Here is a 17,996-nt window from a genome sequence, read left to right as displayed (position 1 = left end):
GTCAATCTCCCTCTGAGATGATGCTGAATATCTTGGGCAGGTTGGTATTGCTAGGGCCAATGACGATGGGGTGATTGACCTCCAAGAGGTCGCACAGGTAGCTGAAGGTCTGGAAAGCTTCCTCCTTGTCCTCGTGCAGCTGGATCCAAGAGAACCATTGGGGCAGGACCTTCTCCACGTTCACACAGTCGGGCTTGAACTTCATAATTGTCCCGAATGCTGAAATACAGTTTTCTCTAGCATTGATGTTTTCTTTGGTCTCTGAAACAGTGGACTGAATGACTCTTACCAGCAGCGGGAGGGCTTCTGTGCAGAAAGGCCTGTAGTTCTCGCCACCATACTGCGCCATGACACGCAGGCCATACGCGGACGCCTGCTGGACCTCCTGGCTGTTGTCACACACATACTGCAGCATCGGCTGTAAGATACACTCTGCATATTTAGACGAAGATGGACTACAGTGCTTGATGACATCATCCAAGATGCACAATCCCCGCTGTCTGTCTGGCCAGGGTCTATGCGGACATATTAGTTTGACAATAAACGGAAGTAGCTGTTCAAAGCACGGTAACACCTTCTCCTTGTATCTACTGTACAGAGAAATTTTCCTCAAATCTCGTCCATTCTACAAAGCATGTTCCATCCTCCCTCCCCTCCCCTGTACAAAGCATGTTCCCTCCTCTTCCCCCCACTCCCCTGTACAAAGCATGTTCCCTCCTCTTCCCTCCCCTCCTCTGTACAAAGCATGCTCCCTCCTCCCTCCCCTCCCCAGTACAAAGCATGTTCCCTCCCCCCACCCCTTCCCTGTACAAAGCATGTTCCCAACTGCCTCCCCTCCCGTGTACAAAGCATGTTCCCTCCTCTTCCCTCCCATCCCCTGTACAAAGCATGTTCCCTGCTGTTCCCTCCGCTCCCCTGTACAAAGCATGTTCCCTCATCTTCCCTCCCCCCCTGTACAAAGCATGTTCCCTCCTCCCTCCCCTCCCCTGCACAAAGATTGTTCCATCCTCCTCCCTCCCCTCCCCTGTACAAAGCATAGTCCCTCCTTCCTCCCTCCCCTGTACAAAGCATGTTTCCTCAACTCTCCTCCACTGTACAAAGCATGTTCCCTCCTCCCTCCCCTCCCCTGTACAAAGAATGTTCCCTCCTCTTCCCTCTACTCCACTGTACAAAGCATGTTCCCTCTTCCCACCCCTCCACTCTACAAAGCATTTCCTGTCCTTCCTCCACTTCCATGGACAAAGCATGCTCCCTCCTCCCTCCCCTCCACTTTACAAAGCATGTTACCTCCTCCCTCCCCTCCCTTGTACAAAGGATGATCCCTCCTCTTCCCTCCCCTCCCTTATACAAAGCATGTTCCCTCTGCTTCCCTCCCCTCCCCTGTACAAAGCATGTTCCCTCCTCCCTCCCATCCACTGTACAAAGCATGTTACCTCCTCCCTCCCCTCCCTTGTACAAAGCATATTCCCTCCTTCCCCCCTCCCCTGTACAAAGCATGTTCCCTCCTCCTCCCTCTCCTACCCTGTACAAAGCATGTTCCCTCCTCCCTCCCCTCCCTTGTACAAAGCATATTCCCTCCTCCCTCCCCTCCCCTGTACAAAGCATGTTCCCTTCTGCCTTCCCTCCCCTGTACAAAGCATGTTCCCTCCTCCCTCCCATCCACTGTACAAAGCATGTTACCTCCTCCCTCCCCTCCCTTGTACAAAGCATATTCCCTCCTTCCCCCCTCCCCTGTACAAAGCATGTTCCCTCCTACTCCCTCTCCTGCCCTGTACAAAGCATGTTCCCTCCTCCCTCCCCTCCCTGTACAAAGCATGTCCCCTCCTCCCTCCCCTTCCCTGTACAAAGCATGTTCCCTTCTGCCTTCCCTCCCCTGTACAATACTTGTTTTTTTTAAACAAAAGGGAAAACATTAATTTTGAAATAATTTCTGGTGGTGCGGAGAAAGCCCTTCAAGCGGACTTCAGGAGCTCCCGGATAGAGTCCTGCTGCTCGGGGCTGAGCTGGCCCACGCACTCTGTCCATAGTCTTCCAGAAGTCTGAACTTGGCGAACCACGTTCACCAGGCGTTTGCAAGGGGTCTTCCTGTTTAATGGCCTCATGCATTTCTCCCTCTTGCGATGATGCTGAATATCTTGGGCAGGCTGGTATTGCTAGGGCCAGTGACCATGGGGTGATTGACCTCCAACAGGTCGCACAGGTAGCTGAAGATCTGGAAAGCTTCCTCCTAGTCCTCCTGCAGCGGGGTCCAAGAGAGCCATTGGGGCAGGACCTCCTACACGTTCACACAGTCGGGCTTGAACTTCATAATTGTCCCGAATGCTGAAATACAGTTTTCTCTAGCATTGATGTTTCCTTTGGTCTCTGAAACAGTGGACTGAATGGCTCTTACCAGCAGCGGGAGGGCTTCTGTGCAGAAAGGCCTGTAGTTCTCGCCACCATACTGCTCTATGACACCCAGGCCATACGTGGCCGCCTGCTGGACCTCCTGGCTGTTGTCACACACATACTGCAGCATCGGCTGTAAGAAATACTCTGCATATTTAGACGAAGATGGACTACAGTGCTCGATGACATCATCCAAGATGCACAATCCCCACTGTTTGTCTGGCCAGGGTCTATGCGGACATATTAGTTTGACAATAAACGGAAGTAGCTGTTCAAAGCACGGTAACACCTTCTCCTTGTATCTACTGTACAGAGAAATTTTCCTCAAATCTCGTCCATTCTACAAAGCATGTTCCATCCTCCCTCCCCTCCCCTGTACAATGCATGTTCCCTCCTCTTCCCTCCACTCCCCTGTACAAAGCATGTTCCCTCCTCTTCCCTCCCCTCCCCTGTACAAAGCATGTTCCCTCCTCCCTCCCCTCCCCTGTAGAAAGCATGTTCCCTCCCCCCTCCCCTTTCCTGTACAAAGCATATTCCCAACTGCCTCCCCTCCCGTGTACAAAGCATGTTCCCTCCTCTTCCCTCCCATCCCCTGTACAAAGCATGTTCCCTCCTCTTCCCTCCCATCCCCTGTACAAAGCATGTTCCCTCATCTTCCCCCTCCTGTACAAAGCATGTTCCCTCCTCCCTCCCCTCCCCTGCACAAAGATTGTTCCATCCTCCTCCCTCCCCTCCCCTGTACAAATCATATTCCCTCCTTCCTCCCTCCCCTGTACAAAACATGTTTCCTCAACTCTCCTCCACTGTACAAAGCATGTTCCCTTCTCCCTCCCCTCCCCTGTACAAAGAATGTTCCCTCCACTTCCCTCCACTCCCCTGTACAAAGCATGTTCCCTCTTCCCACCCCTCCATTGTACAAAGCATTTCCTGTCCTCCCTCCACTCCCATGGACAAAGCATGCTCCCTCCTCCCTCCCCTCCACTGTACAAAGCATGTTACCTCCTCCCTCCCCTCCCTTGTACAAAGGATGATCCCTCCTCTTCCCTCCCCTCCCCTGTACAAAGCATGTTCCCTCTGCTTCCCTCCCCTCCCCTCTACAAAGCATGTTCCCTCCTCCCTCCCATCCACTGTACAAAGCATGTTACCTCCTCCCTCCCCTCCCTTGTACAAAGGATGATCCCTCCTCTTCCCACCCCTCCCCTGTACAAAGCATGTACCCTCCTCCCTCCCTTCCACTGTACAAAGCATGTTCCCTCCTCCCTCCACTCCCATGGGCATGTAACCTTCTCACTCCCCCACCCTGTACAAAGCATGCTCCCTCCTCCCCTCCCCTCCCCTTTACAAACCATGTTTGCTCCTCCATCCCTCCACTGTTCAAAGCTAGTTCCCTCCACCCTCCTTTCCCTTGTACAAAGCATGTTCCCTCCTCCCTTCCCTCCCCTGTACAATGCATGTTTTTTTTTTCAACAAAAGGGTAAAAGTTATTTTGGAATTAGTTTTCGGTGGTGCGGTTAAGGCCCTTCAAGCCAAGTCAGGAGCTCCAGGATATCCACCTGCTCCTCAGGGCTGAACTGGCCTACGCACTCTGTCCATACTCCTACAGAAGTCTGAACTTGGCAAACCACTTTAACCAGGCATTTGCAAGGGGTCTTCGTGTTTAATGGCCTCATGCATTTCTCCCTCTTGCGATGATGCTGAATATCTTGGGCAGGTTGGTATTGCTAGGGCCAATGACTATGGGGTGATTGCTCTCCAACAGGTTGCACAGGTAGCTGAAGGTCTGGACAGCTTCCTCCTTGTCCTTGTGCAGCGGGATCCAAGAGAGCCATTGGGGCAGGACCTCCTCCACGTTCACACAGTCGGGCTTGAACTTCACAATTGTCCCGAATGCTGAAATACAGTTTTCTCTAGCATTGATGTTTTCTTTGGTCTCTGAAACAGTGGACTGAATGACTCTTACCAGCAGCAGGAGGGCTTCTGTGCAGAAAGGCCTGTAGTTCTCGCCACCATACTGCGCCATGACACCCAGGCCATACGTGGCCGCCTGCTGGACCACTTGACTGTTGTCACACACATACTGCAGCATCGGCTGTAAGAAATACTCTGCATATTTAGACGATGATGGACTACAGTGCTCGATGACATCATCCAAGATGCACAATCCCCGCTCTCTGTCTGGCCAGGGTCTATGCGGACATATTAGTTTGACAATAAACGGAAGTAGCTGTTCAAAGCACGGTAACACCTTCTCCTTGTATCTACTGTACAGAGAAATTTTCCTCAAATCTCGTCCATTCTACAAAGCATGTTCCATCCTGCCTCCCCTCCCCTGTACAAAGCATGTTCCCTCCTCCCTCCCCTCCCCTGTAGAAAGCATGTTCCCTCCCCCCTCCCCTTTCCTGTACAAAGCATATTCCCAACTGCCTTCGCTCCCGTGTACAAAGCATGTTCCCTCCTCTTCCCTCCCATCCCCTGTACAAAGCATGTTCCCTCCTCTTCCCTCCCATCCCCTGTACAAAGCATGTTCCCTCATCTTCCCTCCCCCCCTGTACAAAACATGTTCCCTCCTCCCTCCCCTCCCCTGCACAAAGATTGTTCCATCCTCCTCCCTCCCCTCCCCTGTACAAAGCATAGTCCCTCCTTCCTCCCTCCCCTGTACAAAGCATGTTTCCTCAACTCTCCTCCACTGTACAAAGCATGTTCCCTCCTCCCTCCCCTCCTCTGACAAAGAATGTTCCCTCCTCTTCCCTCCACTCCACTGTACAAAGCATGTTCCCTCTTCCCACCCCTCCACTCTACAAAGCATTTCCTGTCCTCCCTCCACTCCCATGGACAAAGCATGCTCCCTCCTCACTCCCCTCCACTGTACAAAGCATGTTCCCTCCTCCCTCCCCTCCCCTGCACAAAGATTGTTCCATCCTCCTCCCTCCCCTCCCCTGTACAAAGCATATTCCCTCCTTCCTCCCTCCCCTGTACAAAGCATGTTTCCTCAATCTCCCTCTGCTCTGCGATGATGCTGAATATCTTGGGCAGGTTGGTATTGCTAGGGCCAATGACGATGGGGTGATTGACCTCCAAGAGGTCGCACAGGTAGCTGAAGGTCTGGAAAGCTTCCTCCTTGTCCTCGTGCAGCTGGATCCAAGAGAACCATTGGGGCAGGACCTTCTCCACGTTCACACAGTCGGGCTTGAACTTCATAATTGTCCCGAATGCTGAAATACAGTTTTCTCTAGCATTGATGTTTTCTTTGGTCTCTGAAACAGTGGACTGAATGACTCTTACCAGCAGCGGGAGGGCTTCTGTGCAGAAAGGCCTGTAGTTCTCGCCACCATACTGCGCCATGACACCGAGGCCATACGCGGCCGCCTGCTGGACCTCCTGGCTGTTGTCACACACATACTGCAGCATCGGATGTAAGAAATACTCTGCATATTTAGACGAAGATGGACTACAGTGCTTGATGACATCATCCAAGATGCACAATCCCCGCTGTCTGTCTGGCCAGGGTCTATGCGGACATATTAGTTTGACAATAAACGGAAGTAGCTGTTCAAAGCACGGTAACACCTTCTCCTTGTATCTACTGTACAGAGAAATTTTCCTCAAATCTCGTCCATTCTACAAAGCATGTTCCATCCTCCCTCCCCTCCCCTGTACAAAGCATGTTCCCTCCTCCTCCCTCTCCTGCCCTGTACAAAGCATGTTCCCTCCTCTTCCCTCCCCTCCTCTGTACAAAGCATGCTCCCTCCTCTCCCCTCCCCTGTACAAAGCATGTTCCCTCCCCCCACCCCTTCCCTGTACAAAGCATGTTCCCAACTGCCTCCCCTCCCGTGTACAAAGCATGTTCCCTCCTCTTCCCTCCCATCCCCTGTACAAAGCATGTTCCCTGCCGTTCCCTCCGCTCCCCTGTACAAAGCATGTTCCCTCATCTTCCCTCCCCCCCTGTACAAAGCATGTTCCCTCCTCCTCCCTCTCCTGCCCTGTACAAAGCATGTTCCCTCCTCCCTCCCCTCCCTTGTACAAAGCATGTTCCCTCCTCCCTCCCCTCCCCTGTACAAAGCATGTTCCCTTCTGCCTTCCCTCCCCTGTACAATACATGTTTTTTTTAAACAAAAGGGAAAATGTTAATTTTGAAATAATTTCTGGTGGTGCGGATAAAGCCCTTCAAGCGGACTTCAGGAGCTCCCGGATAGCGTCCTGCTGCTCGGGGCTGAGCTGGCCCAGGCACTCTGTCCATAGTCTTCCAGAAGTCTGAACTTGGCGAACCACGTTAACCAGGCGTTTGCAAGGGGTCTTCGTGTTTAATGGCCTCATGCATTTCTCCCTCTGCGATGATGCTGAATATCTTGGGCAGGTTGGTATTGCTAGGGCCAATGACGATGGGGTGATTGACCTCCAACAGGTCGCACAGGTAGCTGAAGGTCTGGAAAGCTTCCTCCTTGTCCTTGTTCAGCGGGATCCAAGAGAGCCATTGGGGCAGGACCTCCTCCACGTTCACACAGTCGGGCTTGAACTTCATAATTGTCCCGAATGCTGAATTACAGTTTTCTCTAGCATTGATGTTTTCTTTGGTCACCGAAACAGTGGACTGAATGACTCTTACCAGCAGCGGGAGGGCTTCTGTGCAGAAAGGCCTGTAGTTCTCGCCACCATACTGCGCCATGACACCCAGGCCATACGTGGCCGCCTGCTGGAGCACTTGACTGTTGTCACACACATACTGCAGCATCGGCTGTAAGAAATACTCTGCATATTTAGACGAAGATGGACTACAGTGCTCGATGACATCATCCAAGATGCACAATCCCCGCTGTCTGTCTTGCAGGGTCTATGCGGATATATTAGTTTGACAATAAACGGAAGTAGCTGTTCAAAGCACGGTAACACCTTCTCCTTGTATGTACTATACAGAGAAATTTTCCTCAAATCTCGTCCATTCTACAAAGCATGTTCCATCCTGCCTCCCCTCCCCTGTACAAAGCATGTTCCCTCCTCTTCCCCCCACTCCCCTGTACAAAGCATGTTCCCTCCTCTTCCCTCCCCTCCTCTGTACAAAGCATGCTCCCTCCTCCCTCCCCTCCCCTGTACAAAGCATGTTCCCTCCCCCCACCCCTTCCCTGTACAAAGCATGTTCCCAACTGCCTCCCCTCCCGTGTACAAAGCATGTTCCCTCCTCTTCCCTCCCATCCCCTGTACAAAGCATGTTCCCTGCCGTTCCCTCCGCTCCCCTGTACAAAGCATGTTCCCTCATCTTCCCTCCCCCCCTGTACAAAGCATGTTCCCTCCTCCCTCCCCTCCCCTGCACAAAGATTGTTCCATCCTCCTCCCTCCCCTCCCCTGTACAAAGCATAGTCCCTCCTTCCTCCCTCCCCTGTACAAAGCATGTTTCCTCAACTCTCCTCCACTGTACAAAGCATGTTCCCACCTCCCTCCCCTCCCCTGTACAAAGAATGTTCCCACCTCTTCCCTCTACTCCACTGTACAAAGCATGTTCCCTCTTCCCACCCCTCCACTCTACAAAGCATTTCCTGTCCTCCCTCCTCTCCCATGGACAAAGCATGCTCCCTCCTCCCTCCCCTCCACTGTACAAAGCATGTTACCTCCTCCCTCCCCTCCCTTGTACAAAGGATGATCCCTCCTCTTCCCTCCCCTCCCTTTTATAAAGCATGTTCCCTCTGCTTCCCTCCCCTCCCCTGTACAAAGCATGTTCCCTCCTCCTCCCTCTCCTGCCCTGTACAAAGCATGTTCCCTCCTCCCTCCCCTCCCTTGTACAAAGCATATTCCCTCCTTCCCCCCTCCCCTGTACAAAGCATGTTCCCTCCTCCTCCCTCTCCTGCCCTGTACAAAGCATGTTCCCTCCTCCCTCCCCTCCCATGTACAAAGCATGTTCCCTCCTCCCTCCCCTCCCCTGTACAAAGCATGTTCCCTTCTTCCTTCCCTCCCCTGTACAATACTTTTTTTTTTAAACAAAAGGGAAAACGTTAATTTTGAAATAATTTCTGGTTGTGCGGATAAAGCCCTTCAAGCGGCCTTCAGGAGCTCCCGGATAGCGTCCTGCTGCTCTGGGCTGAGCTGGCCCACGCACTCTGTCCATAGTCTTCCAGAAGTCTGAACTTGGCGAACCACGTTAACCAGGCGTTTGCAAGGGGTCTTCGTGTTTAATGGCCTCATGCATTTCTCCCTCTTGCGATGATGCTGAATATCTTGGGCAGGCTGGTATTGCTAGGGCCAATGACGATGGGGTGATTGACCTCCAAGAGGTCGCACAGGTAGCTGAAGTTCTGGACAGCTTCCTCCTAGTCCTCCTGCAGCGGGATCCAAGAGAGTCATTGGGGCAGGACCTCCTCCACGTTCACACAGTCGGGCTTGAACTTCATAATTGTCCCGAATGCTGAAATACAGTTTTCTCTAGCATTGATGTTTTCTTTGGTCACCGAAACAGTGGACTGAATGACTCTTACCAGCAGCGGGAGGGCTTCTGTGCAGAAAGGCCTGTAGTTCTCGCCACCATACTGCGCCATGACACCCAGGCCATACGTGGCCGCCTGCTGGAGCACTTGACTGTTGTCACACACATACTGCAGCATCGGCTGTAAGAAATACTCTGCATATTTAGACGAAGATGGACTACAGTGCTCGATGACATCATCCAAGATGCACAATCCCCGCTGTCTGTCTTGCAGGGTCTATGCGGATATATTAGTTTGACAATAAACGGAAGTAGCTGTTCAAAGCACGGTAACACCTTCTCCTTGTATGTACTATACAGAGAAATTTTCCTCAAATCTCGTCCATTCTACAAAGCATGTTCCATCCTGCCTCCCCTCCCCTGTACAAAGCATGTTCCCTCCTCTTCCCCCCACTCCCCTGTACAAAGCATGTTCCCTCCTCTTCCCTCCCCTCCTCTGTACAAAGCATGCTCCCTCCTCCCTCCCCTCCCCTGTACAAAGCATGTTCCCTCCCCCCACCCCTTCCCTGTACAAAGCATGTTCCCAACTGCCTCCCCTCCCGTGTACAAAGCATGTTCCCTCCTCTTCCCTCCCCTCCTCTGTACAAAGCATGTTCCCTCCTCTTCCCTCCCATCCCCTGTACAAAGCATGTTCCCTGCCGTTCCCTCCGCTCCCCTGTACAAAGCATGTTCCCTCATCTTCCCTCCCCCCCTGTACAAAGCATGTTCCCTCCTCCCTCCCCTCCCCTGCACAAAGATTGTTCCATCCTCCTCCCTCCCCTCCCCTGTACAAAGCATAGTCCCTCCTTCCTCCCTCCCCTGTACAAAGCATGTTTCCTCAACTCTCCTCCACTGTACAAAGCATGTTCCCACCTCCCTCCCCTCCCCTGTACAAAGAATGTTCCCACCTCTTCCCTCTACTCCACTGTACAAAGCATGTTCCCTCCTCCCTCCCCTCCCTTGTACAAAGCATATTCCCTCCTTCCCCCCTCCCCTGTACAAAGCATGTTCCCTCCTCCTCCCTCTCCTGCCCTGTACAAAGCATGTTCCCTCCTCCCTCCCCTCCCATGTACAAAGCATGTTCCCTCCTCCCTCCCCTCCCCTGTACAAAGCATGTTCCCTTCTGCCTTCCCTCCCCTGTACAATACTTGTTTTTTTTAAACAAAAGGGAAAACGTTAATTTTGAAATAATTTCTGGTTGTGCGGATAAAGCCCTTCAAGCGGCCTTCAGGAGCTCCCGGATAGAGTCCTGCTGCTCAGGGCTGAGCTGGCCCACGCACTCTGTCCATAGTCTTCCAGAAGTCTGAACTTGGCGAACCACGTTAACCAGGCGTTTGCAAGGGGTCTTCGTGTATAATGGCCTCATGCATTTCTCCCTCTTGCGATGATGCTGAATATCTTGGGCAGGCTGGTATTGCTAGGGCCAATGACGATGGGGTGATTGCTCTCCAACAGGTCGCACAGGTAGCTGAAGGTCTGGACAGCTTCCTCCTTGTCCTTGTGCAGTGGGATCCAAGAGAGCCATTGGGGCAGGACCTCCTCCACGTTCACACAGTCGGGCTTGAACTTCATAATTGTCCCGAATGCTGAAATACAGTTTTCTCTAGCATTGATGTTTTCTTTGGTCTCTGAAACAGTGGACTGAATGACTCTTACCAGCAGGGGGAGGGCTTCTGTGCAGAAAGGCCTGTAGTTCTCGCCACCATACTGCGCCATGACACCCAGGCCATACGTGGCCGCCTGCTGGAGCACTTGACTGTTGTCACACACATACTGCAGCATGGGCTGTAAGAAATACTCTGCATATTTAGACGAAGATGGACTACAGTGCTCGATGACATCATCCAAGATGCACAATCCCCGCTGTCTGTCTGGCAAGGGTCTATGCGGACATATTAGTTTGACAATAAACGGAAGTAGCTGTTCAAAGCACGGTAACACCTTCCCCTTGTATCTACAGTACAGAGAAATTTTCCTCAAATCTCGTCCATTCTACAAAGCATGTTCCATCCTCCCTCCCCTCCCCTGTAGAAAGCATGTTCCCTCCCCCCTCCCCTTTCCTGTACAAAGCATGTTCCCTAGTGCCTCCCCTCCCGTGTACAAAGCATGGTCCCTCCTCTTCCCTCCCATCCCCTGTACAAAGAATGATCCCTGCTGTTCCCTCCCATCCCCTGTACAAAGCATGTTCCCTCATCTTCCCTCCACCCTGTACAAAGCATGTTCCCTCCTCCCTCCCCTCCCCTGCACAAAGATTGTTCCATCCTCCTCCCTCCCCTCCCCTGTATAAAGCATATTCCCTCCTTCCTCCCTCCCCTGTTACAAAGCATGTTTCCTCAACTCTCCTCCACTGTACAAAGTATGTTCCCTCCTCCCTCCCCTCCCCTGTACAAAGCATATCCTGTCCTCCCTCCACTCCCATGGACAAAGCATGTTCCCTTCTCACTCCCCTCCCCTGTACAAAGCATGTTCCCTTGTCTCTCCCCTCCTCTTTACAAACCATGTTCCCTCCTCCCTCCCCTCCCCTGTACAAAGCATGGTCCCTCCTCCTCCCTCTCCTGCCCTGTACAAAGCATGTTCCCTCCTCCCTCCCCTCCCTTGTACAAAGCATGTTCCCTCCTCCCTCCCCTCCCCTGTACAAAGCATGTACCCTTCTCCCTTCCCTCCCCTGTACAATGCATGTTTTTTTTAAACAAAAGGGAAAACGTTAATTTTGAAATAATTTCTGGTGGTGCGGATAAAGCCCTTCAAGCGGACTTCAGGAGCTCCCGGATAGCGTCCTGCTGCTCGGGGCTGAGCTGGCCCAGGCACTCTGTCCATAGTCTTCCAGAAGTCTGAACTTGGCGAACCACGTTAACCAGGCGTTTGCAAGGGGTCTTCGTGTTTAATGGCCTCATGCATTTCTCCCTCTGCGATGATGCTGAATATCTTGGGCAGGTTGGTATTGCTAGGGCCAATGACGATGGGGTGATTGACCTCCAAGAGGTCGCACAGGTAGCTGAAGGTCTGGAAAGCTTCCTCCTTGTCCTCGTGCAGCGGGATCCAAGAGATCCATTGGGGCAGGACCTCCTCCACGTTCACACAGTCGGGCTTGAACTTCATAATTGTCCCGAATGCTGAAATACAGTTTTCTCTAGCATTGATGTTTTCTTTGGTCTCTGAAACAGTGGACTGAATGACTCTTACCAGCAGTGGGAGGGCTTCTGTGCAGAAAGGCCTGTAGTTCTCGCCACCATACTGCGCTATGACACCCAGGCCATACGTGGCCGCCTGCTGGACCTCCTGGCTGTTGTCACACACATACTGCAGCATCGGCTGTAAGAAATACTCTGCATATTTAGACGAAGATGGACTACAGTGCTCGATGACATCATCCAAGATGCACAATCCCCGCTGTCTGTCTTGCAGGGTCTATGCGGATATATTAGTTTGACAATAAACGGAAGTAGCTGTTCAAAGCACGGTAACACCTTCTCCTTGTATCTACTGTACAGAGAAATTTTCCTCAAATCTCGTCCATTCTACAAAGCATGTTCCATCCTCCCTCCCCTCCCCTGTACAAAGCATGTTCCCTCCTCTTCCCTCCACTCCCCTGTACAAAGCATGTTCCCTCCTCTTCCCTCCCCTCCCCTGTACAAAGCATGTTCCCTCCTCCCTCCCCTCCCCTGTAGAAAGCATCTTCCCTCCCCCCTCCCCTTTCCTGTACAAAGCATGTTCCCAAATGCCTCCCCTCCCGTGTACAAAACATGTTCCCTCCTCTTCCCTCCCATCCCCTATACAAAGAATGATCCCTGCTGTTCCCTCCGCTCCCCTGTACAAAGCATGTTCCCTCATCTTCCTTCCCCCCCTGTACAAAGCATGTTCCCTCCTCCCTCCCCTCCCCTGCACAAAGATTTTTCCATCCTTCTCCCTCCCCTCCCCTATAGAAAGCATATTCCCTCCTTCCTCCCTCCCCCGTACAAAGCATGTTTCCTCAAGTCTCCTCCACTCTACAAAGCATTTCCTGTCCTCCCTCCACTCCCATGGACAAAGCATGCTCCCTCCTCCCTCCCCTCCACTGTACAAAGCATGTTACCTCCTCCCTCCCCTCCCTTGTACAAAGGATGATCCCTCCTCTTCCCTCCCCTCCCCTGTACAAAGCATGTTCCCTCCTCCTCCCTCTCCTGCCCTGTACAAAGCATGTTCCCTCCTCCCTCCCCTCCCTTGTACAAAGCATGTTCCCTCCTCCCTCCCCTCCCCTGTACAAAGCATGTTCCCTTCTCCCTTCCCTCCCCTGTACAATGCATGTTTTTTTTAAACAAAAGGGAAAACGTTAATTTTGAAATAATTTCTGGTTGTGCGGATAAAGCCCTTCAAGCGAATTTCAGGAGCTCCCGGATAGCGTCCTGCTGTTTGGGGCTGAGCTGGCCCATGCACTCTGTCCATAGTCCTCCAGAAGTCTGAACTTGGCGAACCACGTTAACCAGGCGTTTGCAAGGGGTCTTCGTGTTTAATGGTCTCATGCATTTCTCCCTCTGCGATGATGCTGAATATCTTGGGCAGGTTGGTATTGCTAGGGCCAATGATGATGGGGCGATTGACCTCCAAGGGGTAACAAAGGTTGCTGAAGGTCTGGAAAGCTTCCTCCTTGTCCTTATGCAGCGGGATCCAAGAGAGCCATTGGGGCAGGACCTCCTCCACGTTCACACAGTCGGGCTTGAACTTCATAATTGTCCCGAATGCTGAAATACAGTTTTCTCTAGCATTGATGTTTTCTTTGGTCTCTGAAACAGTGGACTGAATGACTCTTACCAGCAGCGGGAGGGCTTCTGTGCAGAAAGGCTTGTAGTTCTCGCCACCATACTGCGCCATGACACCCAGGCCATACGCGGCCGCCTGCTGGACCTCCTGGCTGTTGTCACACACATCCTGCAGCATCCGCTGTAAGAAATACTCTGAATATTTAGATGAAGATGGACTACAGTGCTCGATGACATCATCCAAGATGCACAATCCCCATGGTCTGTCTGGCCAGGGTCTATGCGGACATATTAGTTTGACAATTAACGGAAGTAGCTGTTCAAAGCACTGTAATACCTTCTCCTTGTAGCTCCTGAATAGAGAAATTTTCCTCAACTCTCCTCTATTCTACAAAGCCTGTTCCCTACTCTTCTTTCCTTTCGCGTGTACAAAGCATTTTCCCTCCCCTTCCCCTCCACTGTACAAAGCATCTTCCCTCCTTCCTCCACTCCCATGGACAAAGCATGCTCCCTCCTCCCTCCCCTCCCCTTTACAAAGCATGTTCCCTCTGCTTCCCTCCCCTTCCCTGTACAAAGCATGTTCCCTCCTCCCTCCCCTCCACTGTACAAAGCATGTTACCTCCTCCCTCCCCTCCCCTGTATAAAGCATGTTCCCTCCTCTTCCCTCCTCTCCCCTGTACAAAGCATATTCCCTCCTCCCTTCCCTCCACTGTACAAAGCATGTACCCTCCTCCCTCCACTCCCATGGACATTTAACCTTCTCACTCCCCCACCCTGTAGAAAGCATGTTCCCTTCTCCCTCCCCTCCACTGTACAAAGCATGTTCCCTCCTCCCTCCACTCCCATGGTCATGTAACCTTCTCACTCCCCCACCCTGTACAAAGCATCTTCCCTCTCTCCCCTCCCCTGTACAAACCATGTTTGCTCCTCTATCCCTCCACTGTTCAAAGATAGTTCCATCCACCCTCCCTTCCCTTGTACAAAGCATGTTCCCTCCTCCCTTCCCTCCCCTGTACAATGCATATTTTTTTGTTAACAAAATGGTTAAGGTTAATTTGGAATTAGTTTCTGGTGGTGCGGTTAAGGCCCTTCAAGCTGAGTTCAGGAGCTCCAGGATAGCGACCTGCTGCTCAGGGCTGAGCTGGCCTATGCACTCTGTCCATACTCCTCCAGAAGTCTGAACTTGGCGAACCACGTTAACCAGGCATTTGCAAGGGGTCTTCGTGTTTAATGGCCTCATGCATTTCTCCCTCTGCGATGATGCTGAATATCTTGGGCAGGGTGGTATTTCTAGGGCCAAGGACGATGGGATGATTGACCTCCAACAGGTCGCACAGGTAGCTGAAGGCCTGGACAGCTTCCTCCTTGTCCTCGGGCAGAGGGATCCAAGAGAGTCACTGGGGCAGGACCTCCTCCACGTTCACACAGTCGGGCTTGAACTTCATAATTGTCCCGAATGCTGAATTACAGTTTTCTCTAGCATTGATGTTTCCTTTGGTCTCCGAAACAGTGGACTGATTGACTTACCAGCAGCGGGAGGGCTTCTGTGCAGAAAGGCCTGTAGTTCTCGCCACCATACTGCGCCATGACACCCAGGCCATACGTGGCCGCCCGCTGGACCTCCTGGCTGTTGTCACACACATACTGCAGCATGGGCTGTAAGAAATACTCTGCATATTTAGACGAAGATGGACTACAGTGCTCGATGACATCATCCAAGATGCACAATCCCCGCTGTCTGTCTGGCCAGGGTCTATGCGGACATATTAGTTTGACAATAAACAGAAGTAGCTGATCAAAGCACGGTAACACCTTCTCCTTGTATCTACTGTACAGAGAAATTTCCCTCAAATCTCGTCCATTCTACAAAGCATGTTGCATCCTCCCTCCCCTCCCTTGTACAAAGCATGTTCCCTCTGCTTCCCTCCCCTCCCCTGTACAAAGCATGTTCCCTCCTCCCTCCCCTCCCCTGTAGAAAGCATGTTTCCTCCCCCCTCCCCTTTCCTATACAAAGCATGTTCCCAACTGCCTCCCCTCCCGTGTACAAAGCATGTTCCCTCCTCTTCCCTCCCCTCCCCTGTACAAAGCATGTTCCCCCCTTCCTCCCTCCCCTGTACAAAGCATCTTCACTCCTCCCTCCTCTCTCCTGTACAAAGCATGTTCCCTCCTCCTCCCTCCCCTCCCCTGTAGAAAGCATGCTCCCTACTCCCTCCCCTTCCCTGTAGAAAGTATGTTCCCTCTTCACTCCAGTCCCCTGTACAAAGCATGTTCCCTCCTCCCTCCCCTCCCCTGTATGCATGTTCCCTCCTCCTCCCTCCCCTCCCCTGTTCAAAGCATGTTTCCTCCTCCCTCCCTCCGCTGTACAAAGCATGTTCCCTCCTCCCTCCCCTCCCCTGTATGCATGTTCCCTCCTCCTCCCTCCCCTCCCCTGTTCAAAGCATGTTTCCTCCTCCCTCCCTCCGCTGTACAAAGCATGTTACCTCCTCCCTCCCTCCACTGTACACAGCATGTTCCGTCCTTCCTGTCCCCTGTACAAAGCATGTTCTCTCCTCCCTCCAGTCCCATGTACAAAGCATGTTCCCTCCTCCTCCCTCCCCTTCCTGAAAAAAGCATGTTCCCTCCTCCCTCCCTCCACTGTACAAAGCATGTTCCCTCCTTCCTCCCCTTTACAAAGCATATTCCCTCATTCTCTCTCCCCTCCCCTGTATAGAGAATATTCCCTCCTCCCTGCCCTCCCTTTTAGAAAGCATGTTCCCTTCTAGGTCCCCTCCCCTGTACAAAGCATGTTTCCTCATCTCCCCTCCCCTGTGCAAAGCATGTTTCATCAACTCGTCTCCCCTGTATGTTGCATGTTCCCTCCTCCTCCCTCCCCTCCCCTGTACAAAGCATGTTCCCTCCTCCTCCCTCCCCTTCCCTGTACAAAGCATGTTCCCTCCTCCTCCGTCTCCTCCCCTGTACAAAGCATGTTTCCTCAACTCTCCTCCACTGTACAAAGCATGTTCCCTCCTCCCTCCCCTCCCCTGTCCAAAGCATGTTCCCTCCTCCCACCTCAATTGTAAGGTCCCCTGACACAGGCACTCTCTCCTGGATCCCTACAAACTACTTTCACAAAGATGGTATAGACTGACAGTTTCACTTGCATGCCAGAGTTAAGACTGTTTCTAACTTTTCCAGGGTCTCCTTTCCATGGGTCTCTTCTCTTCATTCACCAGATGACACATGTCCAAAGAACTTCTTGTTTAAAACTGTCAAGCCATTAACTGAGACAGGTACTGGGCTCTGTGAAGCTGCCAGCAGTAAGTGGTCATCTTCTGGCACATCTTTGTGGACGTGCAGCTGCTTCCAGTGGTTTTGTTGTTAAGGGGACACTGATAACACACCGGGGACGCTTATGTGCAGTCGGAGGAATGAAGATTAGGAGCAAAAAAACCAAAAAAAAAACACCACGATTGCTGCCCACATACCACAAGGTCATCACTATACTCCAAACCAAGAGATTACACTGGTGACTTAGTAATGGGCCTCCAAACGCAAAACTGTATGAGAGCAACATATAAACTCACGTAAAAACAAGACTACACTTTTTTGGGGGGGTCATTCAACTTGGGGAGGCAAAATTGTGAGCCTTCCGGAGAAGAGAATCTGTACGGAAAGGGAGTTGGTAACTGATAAGGACCCTGTAGAAAGTCACGAGTGGAGTTACTGGCCTGGCCAAGAGACAAAGCTCCAAGGAGGATCGCGGGCCAGGGGCGCACCTGCGACCACCGCACCTGCCGGGTCCCCAGCAGCCCACCCGGCGGGGCGAGGCGAGGCGAGGCGGCAGGTGCTCCCGTCTTCCTGCACTTCCTCGGGTGTCCGCGGTCGGGCGCGTCCTGAGGAGCAGTCGGGGGGCGGGGGGTGGGCAGGAGGGAAGGATCGAGGAGGCAGCACACGTGGAGACTCTTGTAGCCGGACCCCCAAGCCCCCTAGCGACACGGCGGGCGAGCCACCCGCTCGAGCTCGAGTTCGGAGGAGCCGGCGCGACGGTTTAAAGGCGTTTGCACACTCGGGCTGGCCGGACGGGCGCGACCGCCAACGCTCCCCCTGGCAACGTTGGCGGCTGCCCAGCAGGCGCTCTCTTCGCCTAGGAACAGAGTTCTGGGCCAGAACGCCGGAGCAGCCACCTCGTCACCGCGAGTCACGCGCGGCCGCCACCGTCTGGACTGCGAACGGCTGCAGCGAGAGGCGCGCAACTGCCGCCCGGCCAGCCGGCTGGGGCGTGGCCGGAAGTCGCGGTTGCCAGGTGACGGGCAGGAGGCGGGGCCGCCGCCGCGCGAGGCAAGGGAGAGCGCAGGCGCAACAAGTCCCGGCTCCAGCCCCGCCCCGCCCCGCCCCGCCCCGCCCCGCTCGCCCCGCCCCGCCCCGCTCGCTCCGCCCCGAGCTGC

At 53.0% G+C, this 17,996-nt stretch overlaps 2 protein-coding genes and 7 pseudogenes across 2 annotated transcripts; all 9 read right to left on the bottom strand.

The window, feature by feature from the left end:
* Position 1: 1 nt before the first annotated feature.
* On the bottom strand, positions 2–1,710 carry LOC130028000 (importin-5-like). Its single transcript, XM_056118768.1, has 2 exons — positions 1,681–1,710; positions 2–625 (listed from the first exon to the last, which is right to left on the bottom strand). The coding sequence occupies exons 1-2, from the start codon at positions 1,708–1,710 to the stop codon at positions 2–4; spliced, it is 654 nt and encodes a 217-aa protein (XP_055974743.1).
* A 242-nt stretch (positions 1,711–1,952) lies between these two features.
* On the bottom strand, positions 1,953–3,751 carry LOC130027999 (importin-5-like; annotated as a pseudogene).
* A 148-nt stretch (positions 3,752–3,899) lies between these two features.
* On the bottom strand, positions 3,900–6,307 carry LOC130027997 (importin-5-like). The gene is given in 5 exon segments (XM_056118767.1): positions 3,900–4,032; positions 4,034–4,071; positions 4,073–4,684; positions 5,365–6,006; positions 6,263–6,307. Coding segments are annotated over 5 exon segments (1,470 nt in total).
* Positions 6,308–6,552: 245 nt separating this feature from the next.
* On the bottom strand, positions 6,553–7,629 carry LOC130027996 (importin-5-like; annotated as a pseudogene).
* A 780-nt stretch (positions 7,630–8,409) lies between these two features.
* Positions 8,410–9,525, bottom strand: LOC130027995 (importin-5-like; annotated as a pseudogene).
* Positions 9,526–10,052: 527 nt separating this feature from the next.
* On the bottom strand, positions 10,053–10,909 carry LOC130027994 (importin-5-like; annotated as a pseudogene).
* Positions 10,910–11,580: 671 nt separating this feature from the next.
* Positions 11,581–12,657, bottom strand: LOC130027993 (importin-5-like; annotated as a pseudogene).
* Positions 12,658–13,185: 528 nt separating this feature from the next.
* LOC130027992 (importin-5-like) lies at positions 13,186–14,359 on the bottom strand (annotated as a pseudogene).
* Positions 14,360–14,662: 303 nt separating this feature from the next.
* Positions 14,663–16,777, bottom strand: LOC130027991 (importin-5-like; annotated as a pseudogene).
* Between the last annotated feature and the right edge of the window lie 1,219 nt (positions 16,778–17,996).

The sequence above is a fragment of the Sorex fumeus genome, unplaced genomic scaffold (assembly GCF_029834395.1).
Source record: "Sorex fumeus unplaced genomic scaffold, SorFum_2.1 ptg000038l, whole genome shotgun sequence".
NCBI lineage: Eukaryota > Metazoa > Chordata > Mammalia > Eulipotyphla > Soricidae > Sorex > Sorex fumeus.
This window is presented reverse-complemented; position numbering and strand designations above follow the sequence as displayed.

What these genes read in the sequence shown, in the direction of transcription:
- LOC130028000 (XM_056118768.1), bottom strand. Translation starts at nt 1,710, where the DNA reads ATGCTTTGTACAAGGGAGGGGAGGGAGGAG. An exon ending in CAAGGGAGGGGAGGGAGGAG is followed by an intron (nt 626 to 1,680) that starts GTAACATGCTTT and finishes CATGCTTTGTAG; the next exon opens with AATGGACGAGATTTGAGGAA.